The sequence below is a fragment of the Saccoglossus kowalevskii genome, chromosome 5 (genome assembly GCF_978046115.1).
Source record: "Saccoglossus kowalevskii chromosome 5, keSacKowa6.1, whole genome shotgun sequence".
Lineage (NCBI taxonomy): Eukaryota > Metazoa > Hemichordata > Enteropneusta > Harrimaniidae > Saccoglossus > Saccoglossus kowalevskii.
The window spans coordinates 11,174,451-11,189,750 of NC_140645.1; the positions used below are offsets into that span (position 1 = coordinate 11,174,451).

The 15,300-nt window shown below is 36.6% G+C and overlaps 2 protein-coding genes across 2 annotated transcripts; both read left to right on the top strand.

Moving 5' to 3' along the window:
* On the top strand, positions 1–14,855 carry LOC100375343 (uncharacterized). Its single transcript, XM_006824285.3, has 4 exons — positions 1–116; positions 12,554–12,922; positions 13,898–14,218; positions 14,494–14,855. Exons 1-4 carry the CDS (start codon positions 74–76, stop codon positions 14,574–14,576), a joined length of 816 nt encoding a protein of 271 aa, XP_006824348.2. The 5' UTR covers positions 1–73; the 3' UTR covers positions 14,577–14,855.
* LOC144341735 (uncharacterized) lies at positions 4,208–7,763 on the top strand. Its single transcript, XM_085499451.1, has 3 exons — positions 4,208–4,598; positions 6,478–6,766; positions 7,661–7,763. The coding sequence occupies exons 1-3, from the start codon at positions 4,208–4,210 to the stop codon at positions 7,761–7,763; spliced, it is 783 nt and encodes a 260-aa protein (XP_085355577.1).
* Positions 14,856–15,300: the final 445 nt, after the last annotated feature.

Genomic DNA, 15,300 nt, shown 5'->3' on the forward strand with positions numbered 1-15,300 from the left:
TGACAATATATACGTTATTTTTATATTTACTCATCTAGACAGAACTTAGCCTTCTTAACAAGAATCTAACAGCATGTCGCCATCTTGGACGAAACTGTTCAACTTCTGCATCACAGGTAGGTGAAAGGATGACTTTATTGGACCCAACTCGTTTAACTCTGTTTTATTCGAATGTAAATAAATAAGATGGTCGTGAGATTATGGAGACCGTAGCACGGCATACACATATAAACATCGACGAGTGAGACAAAGCGTCCACCTCGCCTCACTTCATAAATATACTGAAGAGTATGACGCGTTTATTGGCCATCAGGTTGGCAGTCGTTTGCTTTATTGAGCATACTGAACTCAGTTATCAGTGTCAAGTATATGAGAGGCAGCCATATTACGCATACATTAACCGGCATTCTCTTAAGTAGGGGGCATTAAGTGGCTACACATTTAAAATCTGCATAACCGTGGCATTGTTATTGTGCACGGACACCAGGTATCCAATATAGTATATTCTATTTAATATAATTATATAATTTTAGTTGTATAGAAAGTTGAAAAATAACACATACAAGTTTTACAGTTTCTTTGAACAGCCCGACTAAAATATAATTCGCTAACATTTGAAAGCGAATTATGTGCAGCATTTCATCTTTGTTAACATCATTGAATATATAAAAATCTAGTTTTGTAGTAAAAAAAAATAAATTAATTCTTGTTCTTCGAGATAGCTAGCTTTCTACAACTGACCAAATGTTTCAACGACAATCATGGCGGATTTGCAAATTAATGATTAATCACTAATTTGAATAAAGTTCTTTTGGCCATGAGATATTTTTTGTCGATGTTAGGTTTGTGTGTGATGCCTCGCTGTGTTTGTTCTGTGTGCCATGTTGACGCTATATAAACAATGACTCGCACAGCTTATGTGAACAGAAGTTGGCCTCGCAGTTATCTATTTCTGTCATTGACACGTGTTCAACTGTCCCGCGCAACGAGTGTGTTAATTTCAGCCAGAATTCAACCGTGGCTCAACTTGCAATTATTTTCTGCGGCGGAGTACCATTGTTTTACACTAGCTCATTGAACAAACACAAGGACACACTGTCAATCGTGTTTATGCCCTCTGTACACGTCTACTGTTACACATCTCAATCTGATTAGATTGAGATTCTTTGTGTTGTCTTGCTTTATTATTATTATTTAACTGATTTTTGGCATTTTTTAATTTTTTTAATTAATTTGTTTGAAATATTTCGACTAACTTCACTGGCGGGTCTTTTTTTACTAATGCGAGTGCAAAATCGTACACGAAGGTTTTGCAATCACGTTAGTAAAAAAAGCTCCGCCCAAAAATTACACCAATTGAAAATAAATAATTTAACAAACAATACCTAAAATAAAAATAAAATAAAAATGCCACATATTCAAAGAAAAACTTTATTTTCAGATCTCGTCGGGTTAAAGTTGTCGCTCTTTGTGGATCAACTTGAAAGTATTGCAGTTTTCAATTTGTACTATTTAAAAAAAAATCACTTATTGAACACACATGCAAACCAAGAACGCTAAAAGCATTATTTGCACGTCCAAGTTCTCTTTATAAACGAGGTCAGCTATTTATTTAAGGCGCGGATGAGATGGTACGTGATGTACTGGTTTGATTTTGTCTCCTTAGCAACCGATCAAACTTGTTATTACTGAAGTTCACTCAACATGTTTGATTGCTTACAAGTCACAATTGTAAAGGTAGCACAATTATTATGTATTATTCATTTCAGTTTTAAGATACTAGTAACACGTAACAATCTATTAATACGAGGCTGACTGATACGGCCATTTTATTGTGTCGATATTGTTACGTTTTAGCATTAAGTATAATTATTCCGCCATTTACACCGCTCGCATTAAAATAACCACGAAGCCCGGCACGAAGCCGAGTGCTGCAACTACGGTTTTCAGGATCATGTGCACGTATGTGGTCAAAATGGCAATCACGTCGAGTGTTTGGCGCACACAGATAAACATGCACTGCACTTCTTTTGAATGTGCTAGTCCGAGATATATTTGTTACGTAATATGCGATCAATAATTGTGATTCAAAAATATATGTAGTGTAATGTAATACACAGTAATAATAGAGCAATGTGGAGAAACGCAGAGGGTTATAGTGTAGATTACGCATCGTAGAGTAGTTGGAGGCAATATAGTGTAGTGTAGTGTAGTGTAGTGTAGTGTAGTGTAGTGTTCATATGTCGAAAAAGTGAAACATACTATCATATATAAAAATCAAACCTGGTGAGCATTCACAGCGTGTGTCTTTAGATTACTTTCACTATTCATTTCATCATATCGACCTTTCGTATTTATCATCGGTGCTCCAATCGCTTTCCCAATGTTGGAATCGAACATCAAATTTGCCGCTACGGCCGATTTATCTCGTCCACGATACGCCGCTTTAGGTCGCCGGAAATAACTCATCGTTTTGTACGACGTCACTGTGGCTAACAACACGACACACAGGAGGAATACTCTGGCTCTTCCGCCGTGCGTGATCGCAGACACTACCAGCGATCTACTGCGCCTGGCTAAACACCCTAGAGAGCTACGCTGAAAGCCTTCAAGGTTTATCTGAAACCTAGCGGAGCTAAAGCTCTCTCGCAGCGAGGAAAACGACTCCATATTTGTCCTACGAGACATAATATATCCACGTTGTTGTTTTTCTGTGTCTGTTTTACAAGCTACCCAGCCCTTTATATTTGTATGCGCGCGTGCGTTATCTAAATATTTAGGTATTTGTGGAGCACATGAATACGGGATTTTCATTCATCGTCGGAGCGGGCTTTGTTTCTGAACAACGACAGCTGGGCAGCATATCACGGTACAAAATAGTTTTATTTATTTATTTGTTATTAATATATTTATTAATTTCTTTCTTTCTCAAATTTGAATTGTAACATACCACTCTTTTAGCTGAAATATGCTGTAATAAAAGTAATTAAAAAAATCTCTTTTCCTTCTTCTTTCTCTCTTTCTTTATGTATCTACATAAATACTACCTTGCTTGCTCTCTTGTGTATAATACATACATACTTACTTACTTACTCGTTTACTCGTTTACTTACTTACTATCATTAATAGGATAATATATTAGAATGTACATGATACAGACAAGTAAACAACTTATTTGCTTCATTCTTCCTTCCTTCCTTCCTTCCTTCCTTCCTTCTTTCCTTCCTTCCTTCCTTCCTTCCTTCCTTCGTTACTTCCTTCCTTCCTTCCTTCCTTCCTTCCTTCCTCGCTTCCTTCCTTCCAATCACAGTAACTCATTGGTGCGGATGAATATAGTTTTGAAATGACATTAGCGGTACAAAAAAGAGGCCCAATAGCGACCCATATCATCTAATTTGAATCTACTTTTTTTATATACTTTTTAAAAACTTTTGCTTTAAAATATCCGTGGGTCCAGAGAGACCTGCAGTGAAACCACCAGCATGTAATGACCGGCAGCTGCACTCAGGTCCTAGAAATTACTCGTAATACAGTGGAAATCCGGGCATTTTCACCGCCTGGCAACCACCATTGAACATTCTATGGCGTAGCTCTGCTCCCACTAATTTACCTTAGTTGCAAATGCCCGTCGAAAACTCGTTCAGAACGAGAAATTCACAAGACTTGTTTTCATCCCCTCAAATTTAAGTATGTTCTATTCTCTCCTGTCATCGAGTGTATTGCCCCGCTTGAATATGTAACATTAATACCTGCAGCCGTGGACGCGTGATGGGCTAGAATGAAACATTATTTGTAGGGAAAAGCAAGTCTCGCGGCATTTCATTGTCAACGATATCTCGGCGGCCATTTCGTCTAAGGTCAATTTACTCAATAATAAATCACTTTCAACCTTATAGTACAGCTGTCAGTCGTTACTTGTTGGAGGTCTGATTATAGGTTTCTCTGGACACTTCCCACAACACCGCATACAAAACAAAAGCTGATTCCATATTTACAATGGCTTTCAAATTATTTTTTTAATAATTAGATAGTTCGACGTCATGTAATCAACAAACGTTTTATTTTCAACAAGTGGGCGGTCGCAATCTTATTACAATCTATTATGAATTCTGATACTACGATTTTTACTTTAACTTGTTTGGATATAACGGACCCTCTCTGTCATGATATACTATATAATGAGGTGTTTCTAAACTTATATATTTCTATGTATAACTTTTTTCACTTAGTTGTATTATCTACGCCATTTGTGCATGCTCTTGAGGTATACACTCTGCCCGAGGTGGAGGGAGAACGACTTGGCTCTGCTACTCTAAAATGTTCCTATGAAGAGCCGGAAGATGACGCTCAGCATCTCACAAAAGTCTGGACAATGAAGTCTGAAGTGACGGGAGAAACTGAAGCAGTTTTCAGCCAGGTTGACAACGGTGTTGGTGAGGCGTTCGGTCGCTATGTTGGGCGGGTCACTCTCACTGGGCCTCAAGCTGACATCACCATATCTCGTCTAGAGCTCGTCGATAACGGAATATTTCAATGCGCTATAGATTTCTATGTTGCCAGAGAAACTGGCCATGGTGAAACAGTACTGAAAGTATACAGTAAGTAGACTTCGTGTCATTGACTTAAAGCGGGGGAGTCGTGACCTTCGGCAGACGGTCGTAGCGTTTCGTTGTTTGTAAACAAGCGTGTACCCATGAGCCTTTGCGTTTTTAGCGTGCGTTGTTATTGTCGAATGGGACTCAATTCTCGCGTTCGCGCAGGTGATGAACCCTCAGCTTTAATTTACATAGACGAATTTGGGGCTCCAATGTCGTACACACGAAATGAAGTGTAAGATATTTCTGGAATAAGATATACTAGTGTGTCTATTAAACCTGTGCCAACTGAGACAAACATGCTCTTGGGCGACCGGTAGTAAAATCCTGATTCCCCTATTTTCGTCGCGAGCGTGCTACGTAATGTGGCTACCAGGGAGTACGCACGGAACTCGTCTATTCCAGAAGTGGTCATTCGAGCATTTTTGTCGCCGAGCATCCCCCTCAACGGTGAAAAAAAAAGAAAACTCTCAGAAAACTGTACTTTGGGCTAGGTGATCAGACTCTTCCGAACAGTGTAGCTACCCTACCACCACTGTGCAACATACAAAATGTATGTCAATTTGGTTGTTTACGATTACCTCAAATTTTAGTTTGTGATGACGTCTGACTCATTCAATACTCTTCTTAAATAAAACTGAAAATGAGCCAGTACTTTATAGTAAGTACCAGGATGTACATGATTGTTTGGCGCACGACGCACACTATAACGCTTCCCCAATATTAAGTCGAATACAATTGCTTATGTACTAGTCATTTTCATCCCTAGTTAGCCAAGGACTTTGCGAAGATAATACAATACATATACCCACAGTCTTCATAGAATTCCTGGTTCAAAAGCCAGAAACAGTGGATCAGAGGATAGGAAAAATATTTGTCATGAATCGATTATTGATTCTATTTGAATTCTAACACCGTTTCCCAGCTGTGTTACGCAAGAGCTCGCACACATGTTGTCTGCGTTATAGCTCAGACAATTAATTTATTAGTTGTCTGAGGTTATACTGTAAAACATTTCCCGTTACATCATCGTAAATTATCATCCTCATTAAAGTTTTACCGAATTCAAATTCCACACTACTGCGCATATGTGCAATGTGTATATAGGAGTAAACTTTAACTTGAATATTATCATACTGAACTTTTTAAATATTTTAACAATATCAGAAATCGTATAACTAATGCTATTGGTATTTCATTTCATCAAGCACAATGTTGAGATATGGAGGAATATTTTCACCATAGAAACCAGTGCAAACATAACATTTCGGATCTCTTGTATCTTGAAAACGTTTGCGAGATTGTGTTTTATTTCCTGTGTCTTGATGGCATGTTAGTAATAAAAGTACGACCAACACGACACATTCCGCTCGAACTTCCGGGGCTTGCTTGATGCAGCGTTTTCTATACAACCAACACTCAGACAGATTTTAAAGGGTGTAATTTTGTTCATGATTTCGTTACATTGCAGTAATATCATTAAAGCGGGCGAGTCGTCACCGGCGCATGCGTCAGGTGGCCATAGCGTGTCATTGTTTACAAAAAAGCGTCTACCCACGAGCCTTTGCGTTTTTAGCGTGTGTTATCATCGTCGCTTGGAACCCAATTCCCGTGCGTGCGCAGGTGATGACCCTCCGCTTTAATTAAAAAAAATGGCGTCAAAGAAAATACCTTTCATGCAATTTTTTTTAACAAATATGTAAATTTTTCACTTGTTTTTGATACTGTTTCATTAATTAAAACACCATCATACACCACCATAATTCATCGCGCATAAACGCAATAATATGTCTATTATTGCAGAATTTGACTTTGGCTCGAGCTGCTTTAAATCAAGTGTCATTCTATAAAAATAACGCACCCACTGTTGTTTTTCTAACAGATCTTGTAGAGGAGGTCGACATAATAGACCATGGCCGGGGTGAAGAATACTGGGCCAAACCAGGCGAAAAACAGGAACTAAAATGCAAAGCTTTAAGAGGTCGCCCTGCTGCTAAAATTTACTGGTACATGGGGGACACATTCTACGGCCAAGGGGAGGAGGAGATTCATGAACATACCGATGGAGCCACTTACAACACCTGGAGTACGTACTACGCTACGTTCGCCGAGGAAGACGACGGGAAGATCATGAAGTGCGAATCCAATCAAGATCCGGAATTAATGGGACAGTACGTCAGTGACTGGGTCTTGGTCAAGACGAGTAAGTTTTATTTTAACTAATATACAATTCGTAGTAATACAATTCGTTTCAATTAACGTAATTACATTAGCTTTAATTATTGTACAATTCCCATTAATTATATTTGTTCAATTAGATAACAATGTGTAGTAATTACTTCTGCTTTAATTAAATTACAATTCGTAGTAACCACATTCCTTTTTAACTATCGTACAATTCGTAGTAATTATATTCTATTTCAATCGTAAGGCACTTGTTTACTAATAATTGAGATGCTTGCAATGAACAAAATAATAGGACTAAGAGCAGGGACGGACTGGGACCAAAACCGTCCATGGACTTTCCCGCCAATAGATCCACTAAAAAAACGGGGAGCAGTCATTCTGAATGTTGGCCAGAGGTTGGAACAATAATTAGTGTTGAGGCTGACGACCGTTAACTTTTCCAGAAAGCAGCGATTAACAGTTCGCCCCTGACATGGAGCTTGATCCCTTCTAAACTGAGAAAACTAACATCTTATAGCAAATACGAATAGCAATATTAAAAACGTACACAATAACCCTTATTTCCTGAAGGTCATTTACGCATGGCAGTGTAAATAATGTAGTCATGTATTTTTCCCGATCGCAGTATTATTTCGCTTATTGCTAGTTTCAGAGATAAATATTCAGACTTATAATAATTTAATGATACTTGCAGCAATGATTTTAATTGCGTTCGAATCTCAAGTTCAAGGCCAAGTTCAAATAGTATTGCTGCAACATTATATGTCGGCAAAATCAATGCAAATAATGCTCGGTTCATACATCAAATACATCTTACAGAAATTTACTAATGTCGTAGTTCTGCTTTATCACTAACTATTTTTTGTGTAAATTTACAGGCGGGTCAGCGGTGCTGGAAGGAAGGACTTGGCACATTCTCTGCTCAATACTCATCTGTTCAATTTTATGGAGGTTTCGCTAGAACAACACGCCTTTTTCTAACTTTTTTGTAGAACTTTTTTAACGATAGATTGAGTAATCTATTATTGTTTTACTTGTATGCACGGCTGTTTCGGACGGAAAGGAAACAAGCATCGGGGAATACCTTTTTATATGAAGTCACATTACTGCATCGAGTGACGTCACATGTTTTAAATCCTAAAGGAAGTGACTTAACATTGAAGTGCATATTTTGTATCACCAGTATAGCATTGTGTCTCTATCTACGAAGGAAAAAATACATTAATTGGTATCATTTTTTAAAAATACTGAGTATACACGATGTGATTTAATGTTATGTTCACATATATGAGGGAATGCTTTTGGTTGTTAGACAACTTTCAGTAGTATTTTGTTAATTTCCATTTTTAAATACAACATGTTGTCCACCTAACGGCGGGTAAAAACAAGAGTATTCACAATTATTGAATATTTTTTAATTCCCGGAAATTCGACATTCGTTTTAAATTTTAATAATACTTTATGTGTCATACATAGGTTGTGTGCCTGTTTTTTTAATATTGCGGCATTAACGAAAAATGTGGAATTTATTGAAATACGAATAACTTGCTGGGTGAACTATATTTACTAACGTTTTATAATATTCACTTACCCCATTTTGTTATTATCATAATTGTTTTAAAAGCTTTATTGTGTCCCACTATTAATACTATTTTCACTATATTGACATAACTTTATTTACTCAAAAAATATTTTTTTTTATCCTTGATGTAGTTCGACATGATAACGAAAATAAGTAAAATACACGAGTCGGGGTGTTAGATAATGGTTGTACATTTGTAATCACAATGATGTATCATGTTGTTTTTCAACTCAACTGTGACGTTTATGTGGCTACTGCCAACACGAAATAGAAGTACATATTAACAGCGACATATTAATTGCCAAAAACTTGCCAACGCACCCGCTAAAAAAATCTGGAACACTATGCCCTGCTATGTATGTTGCAGTGTAAAGGTATTTGAAAAGTGTATGTATTTCATGAGTGACAAATATTTAAATTAAAAGCATAACACGTTATATTTTATTTTTCCATTTTTTTTAATTTACGAATCATTAGAGAAACATGTTTGTGGCCTAGGGCGATTAATGATGTATTAGTTTAGACGAATTGAATTACAATTGCAGACATTTTAAAACTATATTTACATACACCTATAATTGAATGTAATCACATTTTGGCATTATTTGATATTTTGAACTGTAAAAGTTGCTGGTATAGTAGCGTGATTCATTACAGAAATGACATCATCTGATCAATTTGTAACTTTTTTATGCTTTTACTTTTGTGTATTTCCACCGAGATCCCACACTAGGATACGGTTTAGTATTATTATAACATTTTGATATACTTTATTTTATCATAAACAATAAGTTCATCCCATTAAATAATCAAACAATTTGAAATGAGAAATTGTCTTTTTAAATTGAGAAAAAAGAAAAAAAAATCATTTGCACTTGCGTCATATAGTAAAAGATTCCCAGATATACTATTATCAGTGGGATAAAAACAGTGTGCTTATGTAAGGCGTCATGATTTAGCGTGTGTGTGTGTGTGTGTGTGTGTGTGTGTGTGTGTGTGTGTGTGTGTGTGTGTGTGTGTGTGTGTGTGTGTGTGTGAATGAAATATTTATCTCTTAAGTAGTTTAAAGCGAGAGAGTCGACACCTGCGCACGCGCGGGAATTGAGTCCCAAGTGACGACTCATGGGTAGACGCTTGTTTGTAAACATTGATACGCTACGGCCATCTGACGCATGCGCAGGTGACGACCCCCCCCCCCTCAGATTTACAAATACAGCATGTTTCCCTTTATGTGTACTCCTTTTTTATGCGTTATAACCACAATCAGATACACGTTTGATTGTGTATTAAAATTAGTGATATGCAAAGTTTAGAAGAAAATTCAGCAGCGTGCGTTATTGTGTATACTCTATAACACGTTGAAATAGCTGCATGCAATTTTAGCGGATTTGACTCTTGGCATGAATTAACAGAATCTTAATTTAGCTAAAGAGTCGACTATCTCATTGTGAGAATACACTTAATGTTAAATTAGCTGAATCTTGAATTAGCAAAATTACAGATTAGCTAAATTAGCTAAAATAACATGCTAGCTAAAAAGACATGATTTACAGTAGTTTTGGGTATTTACTGGAACAATAAGTAGTATACAATCAATGGTACAGCCGTCACATTAATGTATCAATAAATATCTGTCAAATCAGTGGAGCGTGTTTATCAATACCAGGCGACGACTAGTGTGACTTTCTTAACATTTAAAGAAAAGAAGATCAGCCATGTTTATATTAATCATCGGCTACTCTGTCCTTCAATTTCAGTGAGTTATGTTTAGAAACAACTTTATTTTGAAAGCATTTAATTAAAAAATACAGACGGTGTTACAATCCAAATGTTGAACTGCAATGATGTTCGCTGTAATGAAGAAACAAATCACTGTTATGATTTTGTATACACTATTAATAAAATATTTCTACTGCTCCATACCCATTTTTTATGAACAATTAGAGTCAATAGAATAACTTTGTGGGGATTCCAAAACAGCATATCACAACACTGATTGCTTGTATCAATTTACAATACCTTATTAATAACAACATCAGATAATTATGTACAAACCTGTATGTTTTATCAAATCGCTTTGTGTCACAATGTTCATATGTATTGTGCATATAGACTAGTTTTGTAAATATTTTGTACAGAGTAAAGTGACGGACACAAATATACTGCTTTGCTTATATACGTATTTATTACAATTTGTAAATGCCGATCTTCAGCGTTCATTCAACTATTCAATAGTTTAATCTGTTTTGCCATTTGATATTTAATAGACTGACCCAAGAACTAAACATCGCCTAAGTTCACATTGCGTGCCCATACCCTCATCTAACATAGCAACCACGACTATGCAATTATTTAAATATTCAGACGGATTAGGAAGATATAAACATATCCATGCGACAACAAACAACCTCGAGATAAGGCGCATGCTGATTGGATAACGCATAACTAAGTCATTAATATTTATAAGAAATAACAATGACGCGCAATACCGATTCTGGATTAGTTAATTGTATTCTAACATCCATTTTTATTCACAAAAAATAACATGATTAACGATCCCAGCTTTTTGTTCTTTACTGTATAATCCTGTGGGGTAAGATTTGTCAATGTCATAATGTAGTTGGAAAACTAAGTCACGCAGACACTAGGACTTACTTATACTATGCATGTTCATGCACGATTCTTCTGATTGAATTTTTGTCAGTCTTATTCACGTCTTGACGCATACACGATGTGATATTGTATATGTACATGTAATCTATACTTCATTCTTATTAGGAGGGAATAGGGTTCTGAAAATATTGGGAAAGTATTTTGAAAGCATCATTTATGGTACAAGGTTTGAGGTGGGAGGGGCCTGTGGGACCGACACAAATGAATCATTTCTTCACAGTTTCCAACCTGCCATGAATTCTACCCCATCGTTCCCTTATGTTCCTAACATTTATTGGACTGGGCCGATCTCATGTAGTAGCAGATTAATAATTGCTGATATATAAGTTCTTTCAACCTTCGTACGTGTTCAAAATCTGTATGACGCAATAGACATCCATAAGACTTGTTTTGCCTTTCAATGCGTGCTCAATGTTCTCTCCTTATCACCTCCCCTGTTCCAATTACTATGATTACACAGGTCAGTTGACGCGAAGACGAGAAAGAATATGACACTAATTTAAGGGCTAAACTAGTTTTTCTCTTTCACTCTCAAGACTACTTCGATGGTCATTATTGAAATAAACATAGTTGGTAGAATGGTGCAGATATTTGTGTTGTTTGTTGCATGATAGTTGTACGATTCTTTATCCCCTCAAGACTAACTGAAATTACTTGATTTTGATTGGATAACAGGTTTAGATTTGTGATAATGTACTTTAGGCAAATCATAATAATACACTCCCAACACAAGGGAGGAGCTGCCGGTCGTTGCTATTTTGCGAAAAAGTCGGACAATAAATTATTTTGGACCTTTCCCGTCATTCACAACATTTAGATGTTTCAGTATTCACAGTGGGTTACGAAAAAAATATTGTTGTTATTTTTATATTATCACATTGTCACATTGCATATTATTTACAATTTAGTAACATTTAGTGTGAAATATCATTAATTATAATTTCCAACTAAACGTGACGAAGAGTGCACAGAGAAAACCAAATCGTGCACTGGTTTATTATTTAGATTGGATAACAACATTATTTGTGTGTTGCTATGACAGATCATATAATTAGCCAATGAAAGTTTATTTTGAAAAAAATAAATTGGCGAACCTAACTTGCAAATGCGTATATGATGCGTAAGCAAAGTTCCGCACAATCGGGATTTCTCTGTCGTGTTGACGTTCGGGTCGTGCGATAAAAAGGCTGTAACTGGTTGATACTTGTGATGTCACGGGCTATATGATTTCCGTCGGTTCGTGGATAATAATAGCTCATGACGTCACTATTATCGGTTGATAACGAATAACGAATAACTGATAGCAGGTGATAACACATTAAATGGACAGTACCACTGAAACTGAGGAAATCCTATTTACAAATGTTTTATGAATTAAAACGCCCACTGTCCATTCTGAATCTTTACATTATGTGCATTATGAAACTTACACCACACTCAATATATCATGTTTATCTGGGCTTCCACAACCTAACTATTTGTGTATAATATATATATATATTATTTTTTTTTTCAGTTTTAATAACTACGCCACTTGTACGCACTCTTGATGTACAAACTCTGCCCGAGGTGGAGGGACTACGACTGGGATCAGCGACTCTAAAATGTTCCTACGAAGAACCTGAAGATGACGCCCAGCATATCTCAAAAGTATGGACAATGATTTCAGAAGTCACGGGCGATGTCAAAGCAGTTTTCAGTCAGATTGACAACAAGAACGGTGAAGCGTTCGGACGCTATGCTGGGCGGGTGACTCTCACTGGGCCCCATGCAGACATCACCATATCTCGTCTGGAGCTCGTCGATTCCGGAATGTTCCAATGTGCTATTGATTTTTACATCGCGAGGGAAAGCGGCCATGGTGAAACATTAATGAAAGTATACAGTGAGTATCATCACTCTATTCCCACGCAATTAAAAGCACCATAGTCGTAGCGCAGCGTACACAACTGTATGCTGTCTGTTTAAACGAAATTCGCTCGCACGCCGTACGACGTCAGTAATTTCCTTGATAAAATTATGCGTCAATAATGCTAGTGCGCGATGCACACACAGGCTTTATAGTTCATGGTATCAACAACATGTACTCGATATTTGCAACCTTCACACCACCTTCCAGTTGAGACCTTGTGGGAATAGTGCACAAAATGACACAAAGAGAAAACTCAATCTTTGCTCTCTGGCGACAAATAAGCATTTTTTTTCATAAATAGGCTATAGATCTTTATCGAAACTCCAAGCTCGCCCCCCAGCTGTATTATGTCGAGGTATATGATATCGTATACAACTATTTTGTCTGCGTTTTACTGAGCAACATTACCGATTAAATTATTGTGACAGCCTGTCACCACCCCCTTAGGAATGGGCGTAGGGACAACAATAAAAGGGACATTATGTTCAATGTTATCTACACTACCCCTTAAAGCAGGTTCGTATTTTCGAGAAACCAAGCCGAGCTCAATTGTCATGGACAAAGAAAAAAAAAATTGCACTAATGTACTGTACGATGAAATATATATATATTTTTTAATTATTTGAAATTTCCTCTGGTAACATGAGATGTAAAAGTCATTCATTTCTATTGATATCAATGATAATACTCTTAAAACATTTCATCTAATCCCACTAATTTCATTGTTATTAGTGCAAATTAATATTATTCGTATAACCGTACGATACAAACTTACCAACAATTAAGAAAATTCAACGAAACAAAATAGCATGATCAGTAGTACAACATTCGTATTCTGCGCGAACTGCTTTGAATCAAGTGTCATTCAGTGCAAATAATGTCAGTGCCTATGGTACCGATAAGCCGATGTAACGTAACTTGGATGCAAACTCTTGTTTTTCCTAACAGCTGTTGTAGAGGATGTCGACATTGTAGATCATGGTCGTGGTCAAGAATACATGGTTAAACCAGGAGTGGAACACGAGTTGCAATGCAAGGCTCTGAGAGGCCGCCCTGCTGCTAAACTCAACTGGTACTTGGGAGACACATTTTACGGCCAAGGGGAGGAGACCATTGTTGAAAACGAGGCCGAAGCTACTTACAACACCTATAGTTCCTATTTGGCCACATTCAGTGAGAACGACAATGGAAAGATCATGAAATGCCAATCTAACCAGGAACCGGAAATTGCGTCACAACACGTCAGTGACTATGTCACAATCAACACCAGTAAGTTTGATTATATTATAACTATCGTACAAACCGAAAAAATAACTTAAAAATATATACGATATTTCTCATCAAAAAAATCATCTAAGCACTATCATGCAAACAACCGTGGCCATATATTATACTATTTTAGTGGACAATAACAAACAGGATTTAACCATACTTGCAGCACTATTTTTTATTGAGTGCAAATCTCAAGTTTAAGGTCAATCAATAGTGCTGCAACGTCTGTATTTTGATTTATCACTAACTTTAATTTTTGCATAAATTTACAGGCGGGTCAGCGGTGCTGGAAGGAAGGACTTGGCACATTCTCTGCTCAATACTCATCAGTTCAATTTTATGGAAGTTTCGCTAGTCTGAACAACACGTCATTTTCTAACATTTTCTATAACTTTTTAACGATCGAATGAGTAATAGCTTTTACTGATATGCCCGCTTTTGACAGGGTTTATTTTGTTTTATGTTCATGTATGTAGAATTTTTTTTTCATTATTTTGTTTGACACTTTAGGCTATTGTTTCGTTAAGTTGCCACTCTAGCGGCGATAAAAATACCGGCCATGAATATAGTACATGTACATGAATCATTTATTAACACGTGGAATTTAATAAATTTGATATTGTAGGTACACGAATTTGATCTTCTGATTATCCTGTTACCCATTTCGCAGTTTAGGGATTGCAAACTAATACATGAGCACGTACACAAAACATTGTAGAACATTTTGATTCATTTGCATAACTGACCGTCAATGAAAATAGATTCTCGTTAGTTCAACAACATGCGATTAAAATTATAGTTATGTTTGGATTCAACACAATAGTCACTGTTCAGAATGCAATGGTAAATTGACTACTAATTTTGGCCGTTTCACAACTTGGCAAATCGTCACTAGTCATGGGTGTAACAAAGTTAGTAGGTGCACAGAAAAATGGAATGAAGTCTTATATGTATCCGGCTATATAATTTATAAACACAGGCGTTTCAACCAGCATCCCAAACAAGCTGAAACATTTGAGTTTATGTAATTCTTAATAATAGTTTAAGCAATATTTTTTGTCTTCAATAGTCCACCATGA